The 24,015-nt window shown below is 38.3% G+C and overlaps 2 protein-coding genes across 8 annotated transcripts in view; one reads left to right on the top strand and one right to left on the bottom strand.

Annotated features, from left to right (window-relative positions):
- Positions 1-9,932: 9,932 nt before the first annotated feature.
- TMEM126B (transmembrane protein 126B) lies at positions 9,933-16,566 on the bottom strand. The gene is made up of 5 exons (XM_027532403.1): positions 16,458-16,566; positions 12,966-13,087; positions 11,738-11,931; positions 10,558-10,669; positions 9,933-10,273 (listed from the first exon to the last, which is right to left on the bottom strand). Exons 1-5 carry the CDS (start codon positions 16,536-16,538, stop codon positions 10,090-10,092), a joined length of 693 nt encoding a protein of 230 aa, XP_027388204.1. The 5' UTR covers positions 16,539-16,566; the 3' UTR covers positions 9,933-10,089.
- Positions 16,567-17,363: 797 nt separating this feature from the next.
- Positions 17,364-24,015, top strand: part of DLG2 (discs large MAGUK scaffold protein 2) — a 2,318,993-nt gene continuing 2,312,341 nt past the window's right edge. For 3 of the 7 annotated variants that reach the window (XM_027532393.1, XM_027532389.1, XM_027532388.1), the window contains exon 1: positions 17,367-18,522. In XM_027532393.1, the coding sequence (XP_027388194.1) occupies positions 18,504-18,522 (19 nt within the window). In that variant the 5' untranslated portion in view covers positions 17,367-18,503. Of the gene's footprint in view, positions 18,523-24,015 lie in introns of all 7 variants that reach the window. The other 4 variants (XM_027532387.1, XM_027532386.1, XM_027532391.1 and 1 more) reach the window with 3 other exon arrangements.

Genomic DNA, 24,015 nt, shown 5'->3' with positions numbered 1-24,015 from the left:
GTAACAAATTTACAACAATTTTTATGCTTTTGTATCTTAAATTCTATATTAGATTGTAAAGTGATTTACACGTATACATTATCACACTACAGAATACTTACCTTTACCAGGGAGTTTTATACTTTTGGATGGTTTTGTGTTGTTGCTTATAGTCTTTTTGCTTGAACTGGAAGGATTCCCTTCAGCATTTTGTAGGGCAGGTCTAGTGATAAGGAACGTCCTCAACTTTGGTTTTTGTAGGAAATTATTTCTCCTTTGTTTTTTGAAGAACAGTTCCCCAAGTTATGGTATTACTGGTTGGCATTTTTTTCTTTCAGTACTTTAAATATATCATCTTACTCCTTTCCAGCCTACAGAGTTTTCACTGAGAAATCTGCTTATAATCTACTAGTAGCTCCTTTGTACATAACAAGTTGCTTTTCCCTGGCTGCTTTTAAGATCCTTTGCCTGTGACTTTTGACAGTTTGATTATAATGTCTGTAGATTTGCAAACTGGCCTCCACACAAGGAGGACAAGGAGAGACTGATGAATGAAGCAGACAACTTCATCTTGGTGGGTGGCAGTTTTATTAAGCAAGGGAATTTACACACAGGGCTTATCTTGGGCAGCTGCAAGGTGAGATCTCCACACCACCTGTCAGAATCTCTAAGTTTACAGAGTGGCTTTAACTGGGTTCAGTCATATATATGCTATCTGGATGGTCTCAACAATACTGCTGTCTCAAGGCTGTGTCCTTGAAAACGGTTCCTACCATTTTCAAAGGCAGAATGAGCATTCTAAGGACAGAGAGTGGAAGAGAAGCCATTTTGCCCTGATCCAGCTCTCTGGTCATGTCTTCTTGATTTTCTCTTTCAGCAACATCTCTCATTGCAAATCCCTTTAGAGTTTTCCTAACTGGAGTTTCTCGAATATCTTGATTTTGTATGTCCACTTCTCTCCTCAGATTTGGTAAGATTTTGACCATTATTTCTTCTTCCTTTCTTCTCCTGCTGGGATTCACATGATGCATATATGGTTCCATTTGATGATGACCCCAGAGTGCTTTAGGCTGTCTTCATTTTTCATCGTTCATTTTTTTCCTTTTCTCCTCTGCAAAAAAAACAAAAACAAAAACAAAAACCCACAAAAAAACAAACAACTTTTGCAGTCAAATGCTCTACCCCTGAGCTATACCACCCCCCGCCCCCTGCCAAATTTGAAAGTTATGTCTTCAAGTTCACTGATTATTTCTTCTGATTTCTTGCCTTTACTTTTGAGTCCCTTTAGTGAATTTTTCAATCTAGATATTTACAGCATTCTTAAGTTCTACAATTTCTGTTTGGTTCTTCTTCATAGTTTCCTTCCTTTATTGATTTTCGCATTTTGTTCATTGCATAATTTCCTGATTTCAGTTAGATGTCCGTGTTCTCTTTTAATTCATCAAGCAACCTTGTAACAATTTTTATTTTTTTGGTAATTAATACATCTGTTTGTCTCATTAGGGTTAGTTTCTGGAGATTTAATTTATTCCTTTAAATGTGTCTTTTTTCTTGTTTTTTTTTTTTGTATGGCTTGTTACTTTTCATTGGGACTTTAGCATTTGAAAAATCAGGCATCACTCCCAGATTTTTCAATCTGCAATTGTATAGGGAGAACTTTTTCCACTTAGCCTGGCTAGTGATTCTGGAGGCCACTCAAATATTTTCTGAGGACACATACTCTCTGTGCTTTAAGAGGTTTGCTAATTCTTCTTGAAAGCTCCTGCTGGAGGGTCTCTTTGATACCGTGTCCTCTTTGGTGCTCCAGTTTTGGATCTCTACCTAGTCTGTCTGGTAATGGACACTGGTGCACACTGATGGTTGAGTTCTTAGATATCCCTAATCTGGCCCCTTCATTTCTGTCGGTACTTGGATTCAAATGAGATGGAGAATGGTCCCTCAGGCATCCCCCTTAAAAGTCAGAGTTTTGAACATAAATTCTACTTGTTTCTCTCACCAGGAAGAGTATGCGAATTGAGGTTTTCCTCCTAATGGTACCACACTGTGTGGGCAGTAAGGGTTTTGGCAAGAGAAAGTGCAGTGAATTTTCCTGCCAACTTTGAGACAGTTGGCTTGGTGTGCACCTGGGGTGCAGGGTCTTTTTCAAAAAGGTCATTTTATTCACATATAGTTATTTATATATATATATATATATATTGTTGTATAGTTGCTAAGTCATGTCTTACTCTTTGCGACCCCATGGACTGTAGCATGCCAGGCTTCCCTGTCCTTCACTTTCTCCCAGGGTTTGCTCAAACTCATGTCCATTGAGTCAGTGATACTATCCAACCATCTCATTCTCTGTCGCCTTCTTTTCCTGCCTTCAGTCTTCCCCAGGATCAGGGTGTTTTCCAGTGAATCAGCTCTTTGCATCAGGTGGCCAAAGTACTGGAGCTTTAGCTTTAGCATCAGTCCTTCCAATGAATACTTAGCGTTGATTTCCTTTAGAATTGACTGGTTTGATCTTTTTGCAGTCCAAGGGACTCTCTAGAGTCTTGTCCAACACCACAGTTAGAAAGCATCAGTTCTTCAGTGCTCAGCTTTCTTTATGGTCCAACTCTCACATGTGTACATGACTACTTGAAGAATCATAGCTTTGACTATTAAGAACTTTTGTCAGTGAAGTGATGACTCTGCTTTTTAATACACTGTTTTTTTTTTAATTTTTTTAAATTTTATTTTATTTTTAAACACTGTTTAGATTTGTCATAGCTTTCCTGCCAAGGAGCAAGCATCTTTTAATTTCATGGCTGCAGTCACCACCTGCAATGATTTTGGAGTCCAAAAAAATAAACCCTGTCACCATTTCCATTTTCCCCCCATCTATTTGCCATGAAGTGTTAGGACCAGATGCCGTGATCTTAGTTTTTTGAATGTTGAGTTTAAGTAAACTTTTTCACTCTGTTTCACCCTCATCAAGAGGCTCTTTAATTCCTCTTTACTTTTTGCCATTAGAGTGGTGTTTTCTGCATATCTGAGGTTGTCGATGTTTCTCCCAGCAATCTTGATTCCAGCTTGTGATTCTTCCAGCCCAGCATTTCACATGATGTACTCTGCATAGAAGTTAAATAAGCAAGGTGACAATATACAGTCTTGATGTACTCCTTTTTCAATTTTGAATCAGTCTGTTGTTTTATGTGCATACAGGTTTCTTAGGAGACAGGTAAGGTGGTTTGGTATTGTCATCTTTTTAAGAATTTTCCCCAGTTTGTTGTGATCCACACAGTCAAAGTCTTTAGCATAGTCAATGAAGCAGATGTTTTTCTGGAATTCCCTTTCTTTCCCTGTGATCCAATGAATGTTGGATGTTTGATCTCTGGTTCCTCTGCCTTTTCTAAGGCAGTTTGTACATCCAGAAGCTCTTGGTTCACATTCTGTTGAAGTCTAGCTTGAAGGATTTTGAGCATTACCTTGCTACCATGTGAAATAAGTGCAGTTGCATGGTAGTTTGAACACTCTTTGACATTTGCTTCTTTGGAATTGGAGTGAAAACTGATCTTTTCCAGTCCTGTGGCCACTGCTAAGTTTTCCAGATTTGCTGGCATATTGAATGTAGCACGTTAACAGCATCATCTTTTAGGATATGAAATAGCTCAGCTGGAATTCCATCACCTCCAGTAGCTTTTTGGTAGAAATGATTCCTAAGGCACTTCACTTCACATTCCAGGAAGTCTGGCTCTAGGTGAGTGACCACACTGTTGTGGTTATCCAGGTCATTAAAACTTTTTTGTGTAGTTCTTCTGTGTATTCTTGCCACCTCTTCTTAATCTCTTTTGCGTCTGTTAGGTCCTTGCCATTTCTGTCCTTTATCATGCCTATCCTTGCCTGAAATGTTCCCTTGATATCTCTAATTTTCTTGAAGATATCTCTAGTCTTTCCCATTCTATTGTTTTCCTCTATTTCTTTTCATTGTTCACTTAAGAAGGCTTTCTTATCTCTCCTTGCTATTCTCTGGAACTCCACATTCTGTTGGGTATATTTTTCCCTTTCTCCTTTGCCTTTTGCTTGTCTTCTTTTCTCAGCTATTAGTAAAGCCTCCTCAGACAACCACTTTGCCTTCTAAATTCTTTTTCATATTCCTTTCTATTATGATTTATCACAGGATATTGAATATAGTTTCCTGTGCTCTTCTGTAGGACCATGTTGTCTATCCATTCTGTATCCATATTGTTTATCCATTCTGTATCCATTCTATAATAGTTTGCATCTGCTAATCCCAAACTCTCAATTTATCCCTCCCCAAAGCCCAGATCCTTGGCACCCACCAGTTTATTGTCTGTCTGTGAGTATGTTTCATAGGTAAGGTCATTTGTGTCATATTTTAAATTCCACATATAAGTGATATATTTATCTTGTCTGACTTACTTCACTTAGTATGATAATCTCTAGGTCCATCCATGTTGCTGCAATGGCATTATTTCATTCTTTTTTATGGCTGAGTAGTAGTCCATTGTATATATGTACCACATCTTCTTTACCCATTCATCTGTGAATGGACATTTAGGTAGTTTAATTAATTCTTACAGTATCCTCAAGACATAAATATTACTCTCATTTTACAGATGAATAATAGGAAAATGAAACAAGTCTAGTCATTTTACAAGTCCTTTCAGGTGAAGTTCAAATGTTGGAACACTAGGTATTGGGTCCAAATCCTTCTCTCCTCAGGAAGGAACTGGGATTTTCAAGTTTCCCCCGATAGTGTGTTATTCGGTTGGCAGTGGGGCTTATGGAAAGCCTGTTTCTCAGCTTTTCCTACATACTTTGTTGTGTACCTCTTCTTGTTTGCCTAATATGTAGTAGTTGCTCAGTTAGTTTCCTAGATTTCTTTTTTTAAAATTAATTTTTATTGGCTGTAGTTGCTTTGCAATGTTGTGTTAGTTTCTGCTCGTTAATCAGTTATACATACACATATATCCCCTCTTTTTTAGATTTCCTTCCCATTTAGGTTACTACAGAGCATTGAGTAGAGTTCTCTGTGCTGTACAGCAGGTTCTCATTAGTTATCTATTTAAACTCCAGTGTTCTTGCCTGGAGAATCCCAGGGACGGGGGAGCCTGGTGGGCTGCCGTCTCTGGGGTCACACAGAGTCGGACACGACTGAAGCGACTTAGCAGCAGCAGCAATGTATATATGTCAATCCCAATCTCCCAATTCATCCTACCCGTTCTGTCCACCTTGGTATCCATACGTTTGTTCTCTACATCTTTGTTTCTATTTCTGTTTGGCAGATAAGTTCATCTCTACCATGTTTCTAGATTCCTCATACAAGCATTAATAAACGATATTTGTTTTTCTCTAACTTACTTCACTGTGTATGACAGTCTCTAGGTCTATCCAGGTTCTCTGCAAATTGCCCAAGTTCTTTTTATGACTGAGTAATATTCCATTGTATCTATGTACAGCATCTTCTTTATCCATTCCTCTGTTGATGGACATTTTGGTTGCTTCCATGTCCTGGCTATTGTAAATTGTACTGTAATGCATATTGGGGTGCATGTATCTTCTTGAGTTATGGTTTTCTCTGGGTGTATGCCCAGAGTGGGATTGCTGGGTCATATGCTAGTTCTAGTTTTAGCTTTTTGAGGACCCTCCATACTGTTCTCCATAGTGGGTGTACCAATTTACATTCCCACTAACAGTGTAAGAGGGTTCCCTTTTCTCACACCCTCTACAGCATTTATTGTTTGTAGATTTTTTCATAATGACTGTTCAGACTGGTGTGAGCTGATATACCTCATTGTAATTTTGATTTGCATTTCTGTAATAATTAGTGATATTGAACATCTTTTCATGTGTTTGTTGGCCACTGGATTTCTTTTAGAGGGATTTGCTCATGTGTAGCTATAGATTCAGTGTGTTTATGGTAGGAGATGAGTTTAGGGGCCTGTTGTGTCACCATTTTGATCTGGAAATCATTGAACCTGGTTTTATAGATTTTATCAAATTTGGAAAGTTTTGGCCATTACTATTTCAAACATTTTTTTTAATTGCTTCTTTGTCTTCAATTATAGATATATGTCTACTCACTAATACTAGTTTTTTTCAGTTTTATTTTGAAGTTGCTATTGTTATATCTTTTAAGTTCACTACTCTTCTGCTATGTCTAATCTTGGGGAGGCTTTTAGGGGGCCTTGTTACTTTAGTGAAGCTGGTGGTATTCAGGGCTACCAAGATTCAATTATTCATACTTATTAATGATAGTATGACTTTGAGGAGGATAAGATGTTGAAAGTAGAGGAATATGCGTTATGTATATTTGGAACAATTTTTTTTTTAATGAGGCCTAGGAAAGTAAGTGAACAGGTTCTATGAAATTCAGCCACATCTGTAGAATATAATTTCCTCATTATTAGATTACTGCTTAAGCTTGGAAATTAAAATGCTCAATAGTTTATACATGCCAATATAATTGTTCAAAAGCAGGAAGAAAATCAATATTATACAATACACTGCAAGCAATACAGTGTGATACAGTAAACACAAAACAGGATAATCACATGGCCAATAAGGCAGTTGGAGGAAATGGAGGGGAAAAATCCAAGAGAGAAGGTAAGAGCTTATAGTTGGGACCATATCTTAGTCACTGTTATATGACTCAGGGAAAATATCAGGGAAAACAGACAAATGTAAACACATTTATTGAGCACCTTCTATAGGCCAGGTATGGTGTGGTTCCATTTTTATAACCTTACTGCAAAGCAGTCAGAAAGTTTAGGTAAATTGCCCAGCATGTGGTCTACAATGTTTTTCATACACTACGTCTTAATATTAGCCGAATGAATGAATATGTATTCAAATGGAAGTTATAGATTTTCTTTGCTGTGCTTCTAATATTTCCTAGAAAAATGGTAAACTGAGAACTACAGGGAAAGGACTGTATTAGTTGGTGTGCAGTAATGGCAGTAACATCCTTTGAGTTGGCCACAATTTTGATTTACATGTATCAACTCATTTAGTCCTGACAACACTATGAGGTAAGTAGTCTTTATTTCTCATTTTACAGATGAGGAAACTGAGGTGCAGAGAGGTAAAACAGCTTATTCAAAGTCATCCCATTGGTGCATAGTAAGGCCAGGATCTGAACTTTGAGAAGGGAGCTCCAGGCTGTACTTCACACCTCTGAACTATCTTGCCTCTAGAGACTTGCTGCCTTTCTTCACTGTGGTTCACTTAGTTTTACCTTTGGGCTCAGGCTCAGATCAAGATTTCCCTAATTCCCCTTTATGGCCTCTTACAGAGACTTTGACAAGTACTGCTTCCCAAAGCCAGAGGAAAATATTGACATACTTCCCTACGTTTTCTATTGTATAAAAGGCAAATTGAAGTCATGGAGTAAGGGACAAATCTCTTCTGTTTTCAGTTGGCAAGGGAAGTGAACATATAAGTCAATCTTGCTATTTCCCAGATGACTATCTCTGCATCTGAAGAAGCAAAATACCCAGAATTTACAGAGAATTTATTTGATTTACAAATCAAATGGGTCAAAGGCATGAACAGAAAATTCACAAAAGAAAACAAGAGGCCAGTACCTTTATTTCATAATCAAATTTAGCTAGATTCATTTTTATGCTTTTCTTTTTTCCTCAATATTGGAAAACTTTAAAAAGATTGATGTAGCTTAAACTGGAGAGGGACAGTCAGGAGGTAGAGGGGTGAGACAGTGAAAAGGTAGTGGGATCGATGGATTATAGATTCTGGTAAAGCGAAGTATGTGGTGTGAGGAGGAAAAGATGGGAAGGACGGGAGGTAGTGACCAGAACATGGAGTTTTATAACTGACAATGTGAAGAATTTGAGTTTATTGATAATGATAAGGTCTAGAGAAACAATTTGATAAAAATACATGCCACTTTATGTAGGACTTCCCAGGTGGTGCTAGTGGTAAAGACCCTGCCTGCCAATGCAGGAGACCTAAGAGATGTGCTTTGATCCCTGGGTTGGGAAGATCCCCTGGAGGAAGGCATGGCAACCCACTCTAGTATTCTCGCCTGGAGAATCCCATGGACAGAGGAGCGTGGCAGGCTACAATCCATGGGGTCACAGAGTCAGACATGACTGAAGTGATCTAGCATGCACATGTGTATGTAACTTAAGAGTTCCTAGTAGTCAGATTAAAAAAAACAGCAGATAAAATCAATTTTAATGTGTTTATTTAACCCAGTATATCCAAAAGAGTGACATTTCAACATGTAATCAAGATTGAGATATCTTGCATTCTTTTACATAGAAAATCTTTAAAACTTAATGCGTATTTTACACTTACAATGTATCTCAATTTAGACTAGTCACATTTCAAATGCTCAGCAGCCACAAATGACTAATGACTATTATATATTGGATGGCACAGGTCTAGAGTATGACCATGGGAATAAGTGGTATGATAGAGAGACCAAGGTATTGAAAGGGTCACCTATGTGAATACTGGAATCACTAAGAATGTTTTTTAGTCACTAAAAAGCACATATTAGACTTATATGAAATGAGTTGGAAAGCTAAGATATACAGTGAAAATTAATTTCCAGTATATGTATGGATAATACCATTTATTTAAAAATATGTAAATTACAAAGGAAGACTATAAGGAAAGAGTCGTGCTAACTTAGTAGTTACCCCTGGAGAATGGAGTAGAAATAGGATGGAGTGGGTGTGAAGGGGGACTTTCATGTCTCACTTTTTATTCTTCTGGATCATTTGAATATCTCACAATGAGGTTTTCATGTACTTGTTGCTTAATAATTTTTAAGAGTTAATATTAATACCATTGATGTAGTTATCTACTTGACTTGGCTCCCTCTCTCCCTCCCTTCACCTGCCTTTTCCTCAGTTTCAAGTATCATGAATTATTCTGAGAATAGAAGCTGAATGGCTTACTGGCCATTTTTTTTAAATTAGTAGGAGTGTATGTGTTTCAGATTGTTATATTTGATGCTGTAAAGCACCTTGTTAAGATTTCCATTTCTGCTCTAGTTTGCTTGGGGCCTCAGATGACCAAATCCTTAAATCTCAAGATGAACATGATTAAGACAGAGAATAAGCTATGAGATTCCATTGCGTGTCTTGTTCATCAGTGTTCATTTCTGGTACTAAGTTTCCTTAATTAAATGTGTAGCTGAGGAGTGCTGTAGCAGACTTAAGCAGCATGCTGTGACCTCCTTTAGATTAACCTTCTTGAGGGCAAGGACTGAATCTTTGTACCCCTGGTACCAGTATTAATAGCAAATGGATACTCAATAAATATTCTTTCTTTCAAAAATATTTATTTGGCTGTGCTGGGGCTTAGTTGCAGCACATAGGATCTTTAATCTTCACTGGGGCAAGCAGGACCTTTAGTTATGGCATGTGAACTCTTTAAGTTCCAGCATGTGGGATCTAGTTCCCTGACCAGGGGATCAAACCCAGACCATGAAATATTCCAACGGTTGTCTGCCCTGGGAGCATGGAGTCTTAAAAGTCTCTAGACCACCAGGAAAGTCCCAATAAATGTTCTTTAAATAGCATAGTGAATTTGTTAATGATTAAGAGCTACTAAGTATACTGAATGAGAGTTCAGAGGAATGGGCTGTTACGTTATTTCTATACTGATTTCTTGTGAACTTTCAACTTTCCCTTCAAAATTTAGGACAATGTCACTTTTCCCCATAGCTTTCCCTTCTGCACAAGTATTTAACAGCTACATCCTCAGTATGTTCACACAATTACAGGTGTACCTCTCAAACCCTCTCATGCTGTGTGTTCACATTTCTAATTTTGAGTTTCTTCTGGGTAAGGGCCATTTCTTATTAAAAGTAACACAATGCCTGAGACCTAGCAGGTGCTCCATAATGTTTATGAATGAAAAAATATATATGTATAGATTAGACCCTGGGGCCTCAAGCCCGTTTCCATATATAATAACAAAACAGAGACAAAATATACATTTATTTACTATTTATTGAGCACATGCTGTATACTGGGCAAAAGGAAAAGAGACAAACTGTCTATCCAGAACTATTTTTTTAACTCTTTCAGCAATGCCTGAGTCCTTATAAAAAAGTTCATTCAGCTGATTTAGTGTCCATTCATTCTTCAGTTAATCTTCATGAACAGTTTTCTCAAGTGTACTTTCAAATATTGCATAGTGCTGCAGACCATGACATATTCCAAAGGTTGTCTGAAGGATGAGAGGGATCACCATTGCTTTTATCTCTGTATGACAAAGCAGCAGCCAATAAAGTAAAACCCTTCCTTTTGGTGGCATGGGAACAGTATGATACCTAAAAAGGAAAAAGAGTTAAGGACTTCGTCTGGATGTAAATTCTATGGAACATTTGTTGATTTCTCCTAAACCGATCATTTCTGTTCTAGATCTTTCATGTAGAAAGCAAAAAGGGTTAAAATTAGCTATTTGAAATATGAAACCATGATATCTTAATTAAAATGTGTCATTGGCAGCTAAATAATAAGGAGAATTTATTAACATTAAAAAAAAAAATTTGGAAGTATGGAGGTAGGGAAGGGACGAGGAGAAGGAAGAGAAGGAACAAGAAGATGGACTTACTTGAATGCCAGACGTCCATTTTTAGAAAAAGCCAAAGCAGTGGGATATAAAACACCACATGCTATGCCAATCAGTGAGCTTCTAAGAACACAATTTTCCTGGCTTATGTTACCTGGAAAACAAAAGTAAATTTGGCTATTAAGAGTCTTGGGTTCTTATACTGTACTTATTTGCATTGTCCTCAACCACAGCAAAATAGTTGAAAGAATGCTAGAAATTCAGTGTATGGTACAATATACTGAATGCATCAAAAATTTTAAATGTTTTTATTACACTTTATATAAGGATAAGTTCACTTCTTACTTATACAGCTGGTGCAAAAGCAATTTCACAATGAAGACTATTAAACTAGCAGACCAGGTATCTGGATTCCAGATTAGTACATTTGTATTGTCTGTGTATCAGTCATGTGCTAGGGATACAGTGTAACACAAGAGACCCAACCACTGATCTTCAGGTCAAGTCTACTAAGAAAGAAATGCATTAGACAAATACTTAAACGTGCACATGCTTTGAAGGTAAAATGAATAGAGAATGTACGGAGAAACTTAACCTGAGGGAATCAGAGATTTCCCTGGAGATGAGGTATTTAAGCAGGTACCTGATGAACAGGGATCATGGGTTCCATCAATTACTAGCTGTGAAACTTAAAGTACGGGAAGTAACTTAGGAAGTTCCTGAAGTTCCTCAGGAAGTAACATCAGACGCCCATAATATACCAGATACTATGCCAGGCATTCAGCATACATTATCTTAATTTTTAAAACAATCCTGAGGTAAATACTATTAGTCCTAACTCATAGATACAAAACAACTGAGTCTCTTAAAACAAGCATGTCTCTTAAATGACTTGCCCAGTGTCACAAAACTTAAGTGAAATATGTAGTATACCAAAGCCTGCTTTTTTTCTAGTACATTATGTTGCTTCTTAGTGTACCTGAACCTGTCTCAGCTTAGTATCTTACCTGTTAAAAAAAAAAAAGCCACAATACTATTTTTCCTGTCTGATTAGGAAGACTATTGTGGCATTTAAACAGGACAATATATGTGAAAGTACTTTTGTTAGTGGTAAAGAAATATACACATGTAAGGGATTATTATCAGCAGTAGCAACAGTATATGTTAATGAGTAATTTTACTTAGATATAAACACAGGATATGCTAATGAATTTAAAATTACCTGAACACAAAGCATCTGTTACAAGAAGCTTATAAGAAACTATGGTAGACAAAAATGGAAGTGCAGTCAATGATGCATATGTCTTCAAAACATCATGCGTGACCTTGAAGCGATGTCTGAAAATGAAGTTTGTCAACATTCCAGAGAAAGCAGCTGTTGTTCCAAAGGTCAGTGTTCCATATATATTTAAAGTCCTAATTGGAAAAACAGAGTGAAAGTTAAGTTCAACATAATACTCTTCTAACAGATATATCCTTTCCTGTGTAGTCATTCGTTATTATATATTTATGCAACATCACATTTTTCTTAAGCATTTACTCTGTGAAAGGTATTTTCTTTGTGCTAAGGCTGGAGCAGTGAATAAAGCGGGGAAAAAAACAAAAAAACCCACCCCTCATGGAAATTGCGTTCTAATGAGAGGATAATATAATTCTCTTTCTGAGAACAGTGTGGTTCTAAGATGGAGCTCTTTTAAAGAGAAATAAATTTTGGCCAAAAATAAGGATCAGTACTTCCAATGTAGCCAAATTTTATGAGCTAGCTAAATCCAAGAATACTGTTCTTTCTACTGTAAGAATTAATTTGCTTAAGGTCATCTGAAAAAAGTTGTTGACATTTGGTTAGGTCTTCTAGAAAATAACTATTTAAGTAGTCCAGATACATTTAAAGTATTTCCAAAACTTCAAAGAAATTTGAAAGATCTAGTTTTGCTTATTCTGATTCATACCTAAATCCAGAAATGTTGAACAATTCAGATTAACGTCCATTGATTTTATTCTTGAGCTCTATTAAAATCTAAAAGTCAGAATGGTAATGTGAGACTATATGTACATCATGGAATCCTGTATTCCTTTTTGCTGAGCTCAGCAGTGTGGCTGAAGTAAGAAATTCTAAACTGAATTTAATTATAATCGATAATTAATGTAAGTAATCCTCAAATAGTGTTCTCTTGATTACCTTTAATTAAAATATGCTTATTGCACAGATAACATTTCAACAATTTGAGAAACAAAGGAATTTCAAGAGACAAAATAAATTATCCAGTCTCAGTATTGTAACAAACGGCTATTTTCATCTGCTCATGTTTCCCTCCAGTTCTTTTTTTAAAAAAAGCTTTCTTCATAACCAACTCAGTACAGTTAATAGGATCTTAGATACCTAGAAACCATGGCAATACAGAAGATCTACAAATAAAGTTATTGACTTTCAGTCTGGGTGTGTCTCTTACTTTTCTTTTCTAAGGCATTCAATTTTTTTTTCTATGATTTCGATGACTACTGGTTTGCTGAGTTTTGCATCTCCTAGAGAAGGCCTGGACTGACCATGTGTGTATGTTGGTATCTTGATGTCCTGGAAAACACAAAATTCAGAACCATAATAGCTAATGATGTTAACAGTAAATCTTATAAATTCTACAGATTCAGATTAAAAAACATTTAGACCCTAGTAAAGTATCAAGTACTGTCATCTGCTTTCACATCCTTTGTTAATTCATTCATTGTTTAGTGGGCTCTTACCTTTTAGACAATGGTTTTTTGATTCATGTAATAACTTTGAGAAATTGGTAGGAAAATGGTCATCTCTACTTTTATGGATGAGACAAACAAGGTTCAGAGAGGTTGACTTGCCTTAGGACTTGATGTAGAAGGATTAAGTTACTCAGGTATTTTTGTTTTCCTTACAGTTTTCTCTGAAGGTAGCCAGGCCTGTTGTAGTTCTCCACACTGTAGCTTTTTCAGAGCTGAAAGTAAACAGTAGCTACCTGTTGACAACCATTTTTATCCTCTGTCTCATGAAAGCCCAAGTTTTGGGGATTATGCTGGGTTTGTTGGAGAGGTAGAAGCAGGAGTTTCTTTGGAAACCAGTGAGAGAGAACATCAGAAGGAGGGACACCTTCCAGACTAGGAAGAGTCAGTGGATGGCTACCTTGGATTATGTAAGTTACATATCTAGCTCCTGAGGAGCACCTGGGGCGGAAGTAGGGCCTTTGCTGGAAACTGTTACATGGTAATATCAGGGGGCCTGGTCCTAAGGCACTGGACTCCAAGGTTGGAAAGTTCCTGTCTCCCAAGTGTGATGCATAGACAGTTGCTAATATTGAGGGACCATGAGGTTTGGCCAGTAGCATCTTAACATAAGGTGAAAGTTGCTCAGTCGTGTGGCTCAGTCATGTCTCTCTGCAACCCCATGAACTATACAGTCCATGGAATTCTCCAGGCAAGAATACTGGAGTGGGTTGCCATGTCCTCTTCCAGGGGAATCTTCCAACCCAGGGATCAAACCCAGATCTCTTGCATTGCAGAGATTCTTTACTGTCTGAGCCACCAGGGAAGCCCAAGAATACTGGAGTGAGTAGCCTATCCCTTCTCCAGCAGACATTCCCAACCCACAAATCAAACTGAGGTCCTCTGCATTGCAGGCAGATTCTTTACCAACTGAGCTATCAGGGAAGCCATGTTAACAGAAACCAGTGGTTAAAAAAAAAAAAACAACAAAACTAGGCTTTCAGAAAGGACCCTTTTTAAATATTTTGCTCTGGGTAAGACTCTCAGATTTTTGTGAAAAGTCTTAATAGTATTTGTTACATCATTTGGCACACTGGCATTATGGGATTCCAGATTAGCTAGTGAATAGATTAAAAAAATCTATGTCCTTCACAATTTATATGAATCCCTATGTTAACAACATTTGTGGTCAAGGGCAGACTCATAAGTCTCAAATTTCAGGAGTCCTGGGCAAGAGAATCAGAGTGGATTAAACATAAAGGACATAGAAGAGACTTAGTAAGATTTTAAACCTTTCGTGTGCACAAGAATCACATGAGCAGTGTACTTGACGTGCTGTCTCTTGAGCTCCCTATTGAAATATCTGGGCTCAGCAGGAGTAAAGTCCAGAAATCTGCACCAGTGATTCTGATGCTGGTAGTCAAATGGATACATGTTGAACATCACTGTAATATTCATTTCCTGAATAGTGATATGGATGTGAGAGTTGGACTGTGAAAAAAGCTGAGCGCTGAAGAATTGTTGCTTTTGAACTGTGGTGTTAAGAGAAGACTCTTGAGAGTCCCTTGGACTGCAAGGAGATCCAACCAGTCCATTCTAAAGGAGATCGGTCCTGGGTGTTCTTTGGAAGGAATGATGCTAACGCTGAAACTCCAGTACTTTGGCCACCTCATGCGAAGAGTTGACTCATTGGAAAAGACTCTGATGCTGGGGCAGGAGGAGAAGGGGACGACAGAGTATGAGATAGATGGCTGGATGGCATCACTGACTCGATGGACGTGAGTTTGAGTGAACTCCAGGAGTTGGTGATGGACAGGGAGGCCTGGCATGCTGCAATTCATGGGGTCGCAAAGAGTCAGACATGACTGAGAGACTGAACTGAACTGAACTAATGAAAGGTCGATTCAAACATATCAACATCCTGAGGGCGACTGGATGAGATGGTTGGATGGCATCACCGATTCAATGGACATGAACTTGGGCAAAGTGGGAGATGGTGAGGGACAGGGAGGCCTGGTGTGCTGCAGTCCATGGAGTCGCAAAGAGTCCGATACGACTTGACCACTGAACGACAACAATCAACGTCGTGAAGGTATGGGCTCTCTTGAATATTTGTATGGTATTAAACAAAGAGTAATAATGGACCAGTTTATTTCCCTATCAGTGAAGAACTATAATCGAGCCAGTTCTTTTTCTTTAAATTATCTGGGAAGACAGGAAAAAAAAAAAAAAAGTAAAATATTTTATAAATTCCAATTTCTCACAAACTAGATTTAATCTTTTGCCTCTCTGACATCTAAATGGCAAATGGAAGAAACAAGATAGCAATACAGAAAGATTCTATATCGAATCCATCTAATGTACATGAAGGCAGATGTCAGTAGCATGATAATTAACCAGAAACTTGGGAAAACTTTTTGTTTCCCTGTCATCCAATTCACTGAAGTCCCTTATTACTCACAAAACTTTCAGGCAATGCCGTGTACCAACTTCCTATCTCGTCTACCTCAGTATATAGTAAACACAAACATCCAGAATTATGATCCTAAAATACTGAAACAGGACAGCAAATGTTTACTGGATACCTAGTTTTCCTAAGGCACTGTTATTAAAGCAGAGAAATATACTGATAACTTCCTGACAGAAGTTTTATAAGTACTGAAATGTACAGATTTTGCTATAACGCACATTTCATCTAAAAAGTAACGAGTTCAAGGCCACTCAACTGGTCACCACGATTCAATTACACCAGTAATACTGCATCGTGCAAGTTTATAACTTTCAAAGTATCTTATGGTTTTGTAGTGCTTTTATGTGTATCAATTCACTTGACTTTGATAATTTTATTCATCAATCATTCATCTTTTGCTCAAACATTCACCTGGTATTTGAAAGTCCCCCAGTTAAGCAAGATGTAGTCTTGTCCTCAGAACCCACTACCACGGCAGAAATCAGGATAGAATGGCAGGGGGTTTAAAGTACAAAGGCCCCAGGCAAGAGCAAACAGGCTCTATCGTTCAGGACTAAAGTTTAGGTCTCCTTCTTTCTCCGCACCTCTTTTCACAGCAACTGGGGATTTAAACGTGCCTTGCATGGAGTTGGGAACTGTCCTGTTTAGACTTTCAGGTCCCTTTTATGCGCATCATTTCAGAAGAGTGCGCCAGCACTTGAGGTCGCAGAAATCAGGGGCCTCAGCACCCTGGGTTTCCGCCTACCTTAGGCACTTCCGCGGCTCCCACCGGCACCACACCGGCAACCCGCACGTCGTCTCCAGCCTCACGCCCGAGCGCCGCCATCTTGGCGACTCACGTGACTGGCGGTGGGCGGGGACGCAGGGCTCTCGGGTCCGGAAGGGTCGCGGGCTCACGCCTAGCGCCCGCAGCCCCGGCCCAGTCAAAAGCCGCGCCCTCCGTCCTGGTTGTGATTGGGCGCGGTGTCTGGAGGCGCTCATTGGTTCAAGGAGAGCCGGACGCCCGTGGGCCCGCCCCCCGCCAGGCCCTCTTCCCCGGCTTCTGCTATTTCTGAGCCTGGCTCCCTCGTTTTCGCATTCTGAGGGAAACGTGGGCCGGTCCTCGCACACGAATGTGGCTGCGCGTGTTCCTCTCCTCAGGACACCTCCGTTAGCTGTGGCCGAGCTGCCCGCCCCCTTCACTTCTTCAGGGTGCTCGCCCCTCTGGCCCAGCCCGTGTGTTAAGGCTCCAGCTTCTCGGGCACCTCCTCCCTAGAGCCCCCAACCGGCCGCCGGAGCAGCCCCGAGTAGCCTCCTCCCCTCACAGCCGTCAGCGTCTCCTCTTCAGTCTCTAGTCCCCTCACATGCCATCCGTTTACCCCGCTTGGGAAGGGGCCGGAGAGAAATTTGCCCCTCCACTCCCCTAGAAGACCCCCCTTGCCAGCCGATGTTTCGAGGTGGGGGTGAAGGGGGCGCTGCGCGAAGGCCTGGCCCCTTTTGTGCACGTTCAGTGCCCGGCAGTGTCTCCCAGACCAGCAACCCCCGACCCTCCTGTCTCCGCGTCTTAGAGAAGCCAGAATCGCGAGTTATATAATTTCTAGTGTTGCTGTTTCTCCTGCCTGAGGAAACACTTCATCGCGTGGAGGGGTGCGGGACGTTTCTGTGCTCATCTCTAAGAACGGGGTGTGGGCAGAGGGGTGGCCGGCGGTAGCAGAGGGATTTCTGGTCTTTTCTGCGAAAGGAAGGTGGGTAGTTTGGAGAGAGAGACTGAGAGAAAAACGGTGGATGTGGAAGCCACGCAGCCGAACTCTCTCCCATTTAGGAAACCGCGAACCGTTTGCCCAGCTTATGCTCACATGCCTAATACTACAGCGTCTCAGAAAACACCTTTGGGGGAAGGTCTGACTTGTCTCGAGCAGTCTCAGTGTTTTTTCCTCGCCGGATAGGGAGCTGCCTGGATGCGAAGAGATGGCATGATTTGACTGACTCCAGTGTGAAGAAATCTTCGCCAACTCATCCTGCATCAAGTGCCCATTGAGTAGCACTGTCACTTTAATGTCTCCATGCCAAGGGATTGCTTTCCTTCTTTCCAATCCTCTCGGTTAATACATGGGAGGATCAGAATCAGAGGGGCATTAAGGATCAAGCCTGAGGGGCTTGGAGAGCACAGAAGAAAAAAAAAAAAGAAAGTGACAGCAAGCTGGATCCTGTCTCACTGAGGGGGTGAGATCCGGAACTTCGGGTCCAGTAAATAGAAAAGGGCCTTTCAGTCTGGGTTCTGCCCCCAGAAAACTGTCCAAACTCACCCCATCTATTTTAGAGACCATTAAAGAGGTTTTAAAAAGTATTTTGGAGAGGTGAGGGTTTAAAATTTTTCTCTAAAGAATTTGAGGGTCTTTATCATCAACCAGTTCATCTTTGATCATGTGTTGAGTAATGAGACAGCTGTGTAAATTTGTTTTGTGCCTTAATTGAGTTAGTCATTGAACTCCAGAGATATTGCTGCCTAAAGAGGAGTTTTAATAATGTTTTCTATGCTTACAATAATTTTCTTTTTAAGCAGAATAACTATTTTAGAAGCATTGAAAAACTTGAAAAACTCAAAAGCTGTTTTTCTTTAAACTCCTTGGGCACTGTCAAAGTTTGTGGGAAAAAATACATCATTTTTTCTTTATTTGGAAGAGAAGACTGCCTGGATTTCAAACAACCAAGAGGTTTGCAACAGTTACCTGGCCCTTGGCCTCCATCCAGCTGGATCAAGTTGAGACCTGAAAAGAGCTCTTGAATCCTGTGGCATTGGAAAGACCCAAGAATGCCAGTCAAGAAGAAAGGTGGGCTATGAGGTTTCCTGTATATGTTTGTCCTTTTTCTTGGTTCTGGTATTTGCAGTTTAAATTGTATTCCATTTGAGAGTAAAGTTTTGCTTGGGGTGTAGTTCTTATAATGTCTTTTCTATGGTGCATCATTCAGTTAATACTGTTTTGCTAAAAGAAAGTGAAGTAGGGCTGTCCTATTTAATTATAGACATTTGTGGTTTCCAAATCAGGTAGTCTAAATCACCATTTTGTAATCAGCGAAAATTTGATATCACAGGTTTGGGACTTTCTTTCCCTTGTTTTCTTAGCTTGTTAAAGATGACTTTTACATGGTCTTTAAAAAAGAAACATGCACAGTGCAGCTCTTCTTTATGGCTTAAATATTTATCAAGTGAATTACATAGTTGTAAAAGGTAACAAAGTTGCTTGCAGTGTACACAATTGTAGATTATCTTTTGATTAAGAATAGATTTTATGTTTGGATTTACTCTGGTGTAAGTCTTCCCTTTTGTGGTAAATCACAACTTTGGTAACTGTTGTGTATACATTATCCAATAACATTACTGGCAAATTTCCCAAATGAGGTAAACACTGGACTCCTCCCCTACCAGTTGATCAAGATCTGGTGAGTTGCTGAAGTATCGTATATACACCTTGGGATTCTCTTTAGCCTAGATCTACCCCAGGTGAACCTTATTTCTAAGGATCCTTGTGAACCTAGGTTTGTTTTTTTTTTTGACGTGGTATAGAAGACCAAATTGACTATAAAATAGTTTTTTTTTTTAATAGTTTTAAACTAAAATTTGTATCAACACTTTGAACTCCACTGTAGTAGACTAGTGTAGATCCAAATGTTGACCAGTTACGGGAGTTACTGCAGTCTAAAACTAAAGCTTAGGATGAAGGTTAAGGTACAACTTTATGATGTTTAATCATACCTGTGGATTTGGAAGGTGTACTGAGGAAACTTAAAATCAGATTCTTTATCCAACTGGTGTCTCTGGAGATGGGCAATGATATATAATACCTGTGAAACACCTAGACATCTAGTACACTGGGATTTTAAGACCGGGCTTGTTTCCTCCTCCTGCTCTCCTCCATAATTACTGAGAGAAGTAAACTCTCCATGAAGTTTTGGAGCTACTTTTGCCCAGACCTGACATCATTGGTTTATTTAGAACAAGGATGGTTTGGGAAATATAGCCAATAAATGGTATGTTTCTTTGACTTATTTGGCATGCAGGGCATTTTTATTCTTTCTACCATTTATTGTGCTGTAGTTAGTATTCCTTTTGGATTTGTTTTAAACTAGTAATTGAATTAAACACTGTGTGTGTGGTGTGTGTATGGAGAATGAGGGGGTGAAAAGGTATCTGGGAAGAGAGATGAAGAAGGGCACTGATGTTCTAGGTAAAACTTAACTAATCAGGGTGAACTTAAGGTTTCTAAACCCAGCAGACTGAGGTTGTTAAAAGTTCCTACCTTTAAAAGAAGTTATAAAAATTGCTGATACATTATTGAAAACTGTACTTTAGGAGAAATAATTTATTTCCTTCCTCCTTCTCTCTTCTTTCCTCCCTTTCTCTTCTCTTAAAACTGTTAGTACTAAGATATATATTTTAAATATTATAGACCACTAACCAAACAAGTTACGACATGTACATTATATTTTTAATTAGCTAAGCTTACTGTCTGTACTGTTCTATAACATACGTAAAACAAATACTTGAAAGTATAACCTAGATTTATTCTGCAGGGAGCACAGTCCTCTGTCATCTTAAATCTTTTTTTTTCTTTCTTCATTGTTGTTGCATGTAGCTAGGATGGAAGAGTTGGCTTTATGTAATTTTAAGCAATAACTATCCTCATAGAACCATGTTTATACATTGTTGAATATATTCTTATTACAATTAGAAAATTTCATAAGACAGATTTCTCACTTGTGAAACATTTTGTATGTTATTGTGAAAGTAGAGAGTGGTTTCTCTGATTGGTAATGTGAACCATGGTGGGAAGTGGGAATGGGTGTTACATCTCACTAAGTACATTTTTCTTTTCTTTTTTTGCTGTTCCCTGACCAGGGATTGGACCCATGCCCCTGCAGTAGAAGCATTCTTAACTCCTGGGCCACCAGGGAAGCCCCTAAGTACATTTCTAGCTGCTATTCTTGACTGTTCTTAGATAAGCCAAAGCTACTGTATCTCAAACCCCTATATTCACTGCTAGTTTGTTTTATGACATTACTTAACTACATCTTACACTCACTTGCTTCACATTTTTATAGATTTCAGTTTTATCAACAGAACATGTCATTTCTTCTTCAGAGATATTTTTCTCCCAACAGTTGCTTTTCATTCAAAATTCTTTTTTCTATAGTAGTAATTTGATTTGCTCCCAGCTAAGCCTTTTTGATATCTTTGACCTATTTTAAATTCTGAAAATTCAGGGCTGATCCAAGATAAGTTGTATCAGCATTCTCTGATATGATGCAAGATCATGATGTATAGTAAGGGGCTATTTCAGCAAGACTTATGAATTGATCTGATTTCATGTTAGATTGATGCAAGAAATAAAAGTTAATGATAGCTGTGTTATCCCCTGTGCTTTTTGCAGAAAGCTGCTTTTTTAATGATAACATATGTTTCAACAGAATTTTTTAGTACATTGCAGTACATTTTTTGAGCAATTTTTTTGTTCCCTTTATTGTCACTAAACATGTGGGGGGAAAAATCAGTGCTTTTAATACTTTGAGACCGATGCTTATTTCATTTCTCTGTTTTTAAAATATTGTGCTATTCTGTGCTTCTTTTAAATTGGTATAGAAGTGTATCTGATGTTATTAATATACATGACATTTTATTTCCTTTGACTTCTTCTTTTGCAACTGTTCTTAGTGATGTAATGGAGTGTGTATGCTATCTAGTGAAACTTAAACATGATCATTTTCATAATTCATTGTTTAGACATTGTTCTTTTTAAAGGAAGTTGAAGAATGTTGTGTAATTGGAATCCCAAGAGATGATATTGCCATGTATCATGCCATGTATCATTCTTGAAATTGAGATTGTTGTTTCCTGGGCTTACACTCTTTCCTATTGGTTGACTGTATACTTCATAAAAGTGTCATTTCTGTTTTTCTTCTTTCCCCTCCTCCTGGGAAGGAAACTAAGTTTTCTTACTTGTTTCCTGCACTTTGTGGCTTAACTTCATTTTTGTAGGATCTCACTATTTTATATTTGCCTTTCATTATCTGGGTATGGACTTCCCTGGTAGTTCAGTGGTAAAGAATCTGCCTGCCAATGCCAGAAACGGGGGTTTGATCCCTGGATCAGGAAGATCCCTTGGAGAAGGAAATGGCAACCCACTCTAGTATTCTTGCCTGGGAAAGCCCATGGACAGAGGAGCCTGGTGGGCTACAGTCCATGGGGTTGCAAAAGAGTTGGACATGACTTAGCAACTAAACAACAATAATAATCTGGGCATACTCTTTTTCTATCTCTAGCTTTTCTTCAATTATTAAAATAATTTCATTTGATTCTCTAAAAAGGGGAAAATATGTAACTAAATTTATTGGCTGTGAGTAGCTATTTTATCCCTTTTGTATATACTTCACCAAGTTTTTGTTTGAATTTTTGTGTTTGCCATACCAGGGTTATTATCCAGATGCTTTATTCCATTTCAGAAAAACTTGTTTTTTCTTTTTCCAAGCTAGTAGAATTCAAGAGTTAAGCCCCAAATCTTCCCAGAGAGGGATGGGAAAAGGCAGTTTTCAGACTTTTGTAATTTCTGTAAATTAAAATAAGATAACTTCCTAAAGATTTTCTTAAATTTGAAATCCTTCAAAAGAGTCATCTTGACCTTGGTTAAGAGAGTTATTAAAAGTCATGAAGCCACAGACTCTTGATGTTGGAAAATAATTATCAATCCAGGAGGCATCTTGGATTGATAAGAGATCATTCTGGAGAGAAAAATAGAAGAATATTCTTTGTATTAAAGTACTGATTGAGAGTATGTTATGAAGCAAACAGTAGGCATCGTTCCAAAATTATTGTTAATTGAATTTATTTTGTAGTTCTTATGTATAGGGAAAGTTGCAAATGATATGCTAATAAATTGATACCATACACTATTTGAACTGTTAGGTTTTTGGGAAACTGTCCAAGTGCTCCATTCATGATAGAATATTTGATCTTTCTTTTAGGCCTTTGATTGGTTACATCTTTGGATAGAAAAGTCTAGTCAATGAGAAGATGTACACAAAATATTGGACTTTTAAAACATTGAATTCACATGTTTCACTCATTTATGCCTTTGCCAAACAATTAATTCCTCACTCTTCTATAACAATACATTCCGTAAACTGTAAGAATGTTCTTTCCTCTTTCTTAATTATATACTCTCATTATATTCTCTTATTTCTTAATATTTACCATGTAGCCACACAAGTGGCTACAAAACATATGTTTTTAGTATAATGCTGAGGTGCATAAAATCTTTTTTTTTTAAACTGGGGCAAGAGGACGTGTCCCCCAGCTATAATTCCTACTCAGGAATTTGTAGCAGTCAAGGCACGAGGGCTCTGTATCCTCAATGTAGGTTGCTTTGTCAGCAAAGGATCATGAGTTTTACCTCAGTCATTCTGAATTCCAGGTAGTAAGCTTTCTGCATAGGTTTAGTTTTTAGTTTTTCAAAGCTATTTCAAGAATTATGGCCCAATCACCTCCATTATGAAACATTTCTCCTGACCTCATTTGTTTTAGGATTGAAGATTCAAGTGGAAATGATGTATTATAAAGTAGAAAATCCTGTGAAAATAAATTATTAAGTTAAAACTTCCAAAGATTATGAGTAAGATTGTGTATCTTATTTCTCCTGATGGCACATCTTACCAGCCATTAAGGCCCTAGGTCTTTTAGCACAAGGCTCTGAGGGGTCTGTAGAGTATCTGTCATTTTGGAGAGCTGTGACATCTTTATCATTGAATGTGTGGTGAGACCTGAAATAAGCCTGTTAAGTCGTGTTCTATTTAAAATACCATATAGATAATAAACTAAAAATTTATTTTAGAAGGTAAATTTGTGTACGTATTTAAGGAAATAGCTTTCCTTCCATTTAATTATTCAATCACTTATCTATTCAACGGAGATTTATTGAGTGCCTGTTAATAGGCACAGGCACTGTGCTAGGTGTATGTTTTGCAGTGGCAAACGGTATTCAGTCTAATTTTATGATGCTTAAAATTTATTAGGGGACAGATAGGGAAAGAGGCAATTTCAGTGTTGTGTTTCATGTTCATTTCTTTGAACCATGTCCTCCATCATCATCAGTTGCAGTGATGTGGGAGAAACCTAGACCTGGCTCAGAAGACCTGGCTTCCAGAAGAAGGGACAAGATTAGATAATCATTGACCAGGACTCTTATTCTGTAGATTTAGGTGTGTAAGAAATATCTTCATTTTCCACAGTTCAGCTTTGTTTCTAACTCGTAATTCCTAAGTTACGGGCAGAA

The sequence above is a fragment of the Bos indicus x Bos taurus genome, chromosome 29 (assembly GCF_003369695.1).
Source record: "Bos indicus x Bos taurus breed Angus x Brahman F1 hybrid chromosome 29, Bos_hybrid_MaternalHap_v2.0, whole genome shotgun sequence".
In the NCBI taxonomy this organism is placed as follows: Eukaryota; Metazoa; Chordata; class Mammalia; order Artiodactyla; family Bovidae; genus Bos; species Bos indicus x Bos taurus.
This window is presented reverse-complemented; position numbering and strand designations above follow the sequence as displayed.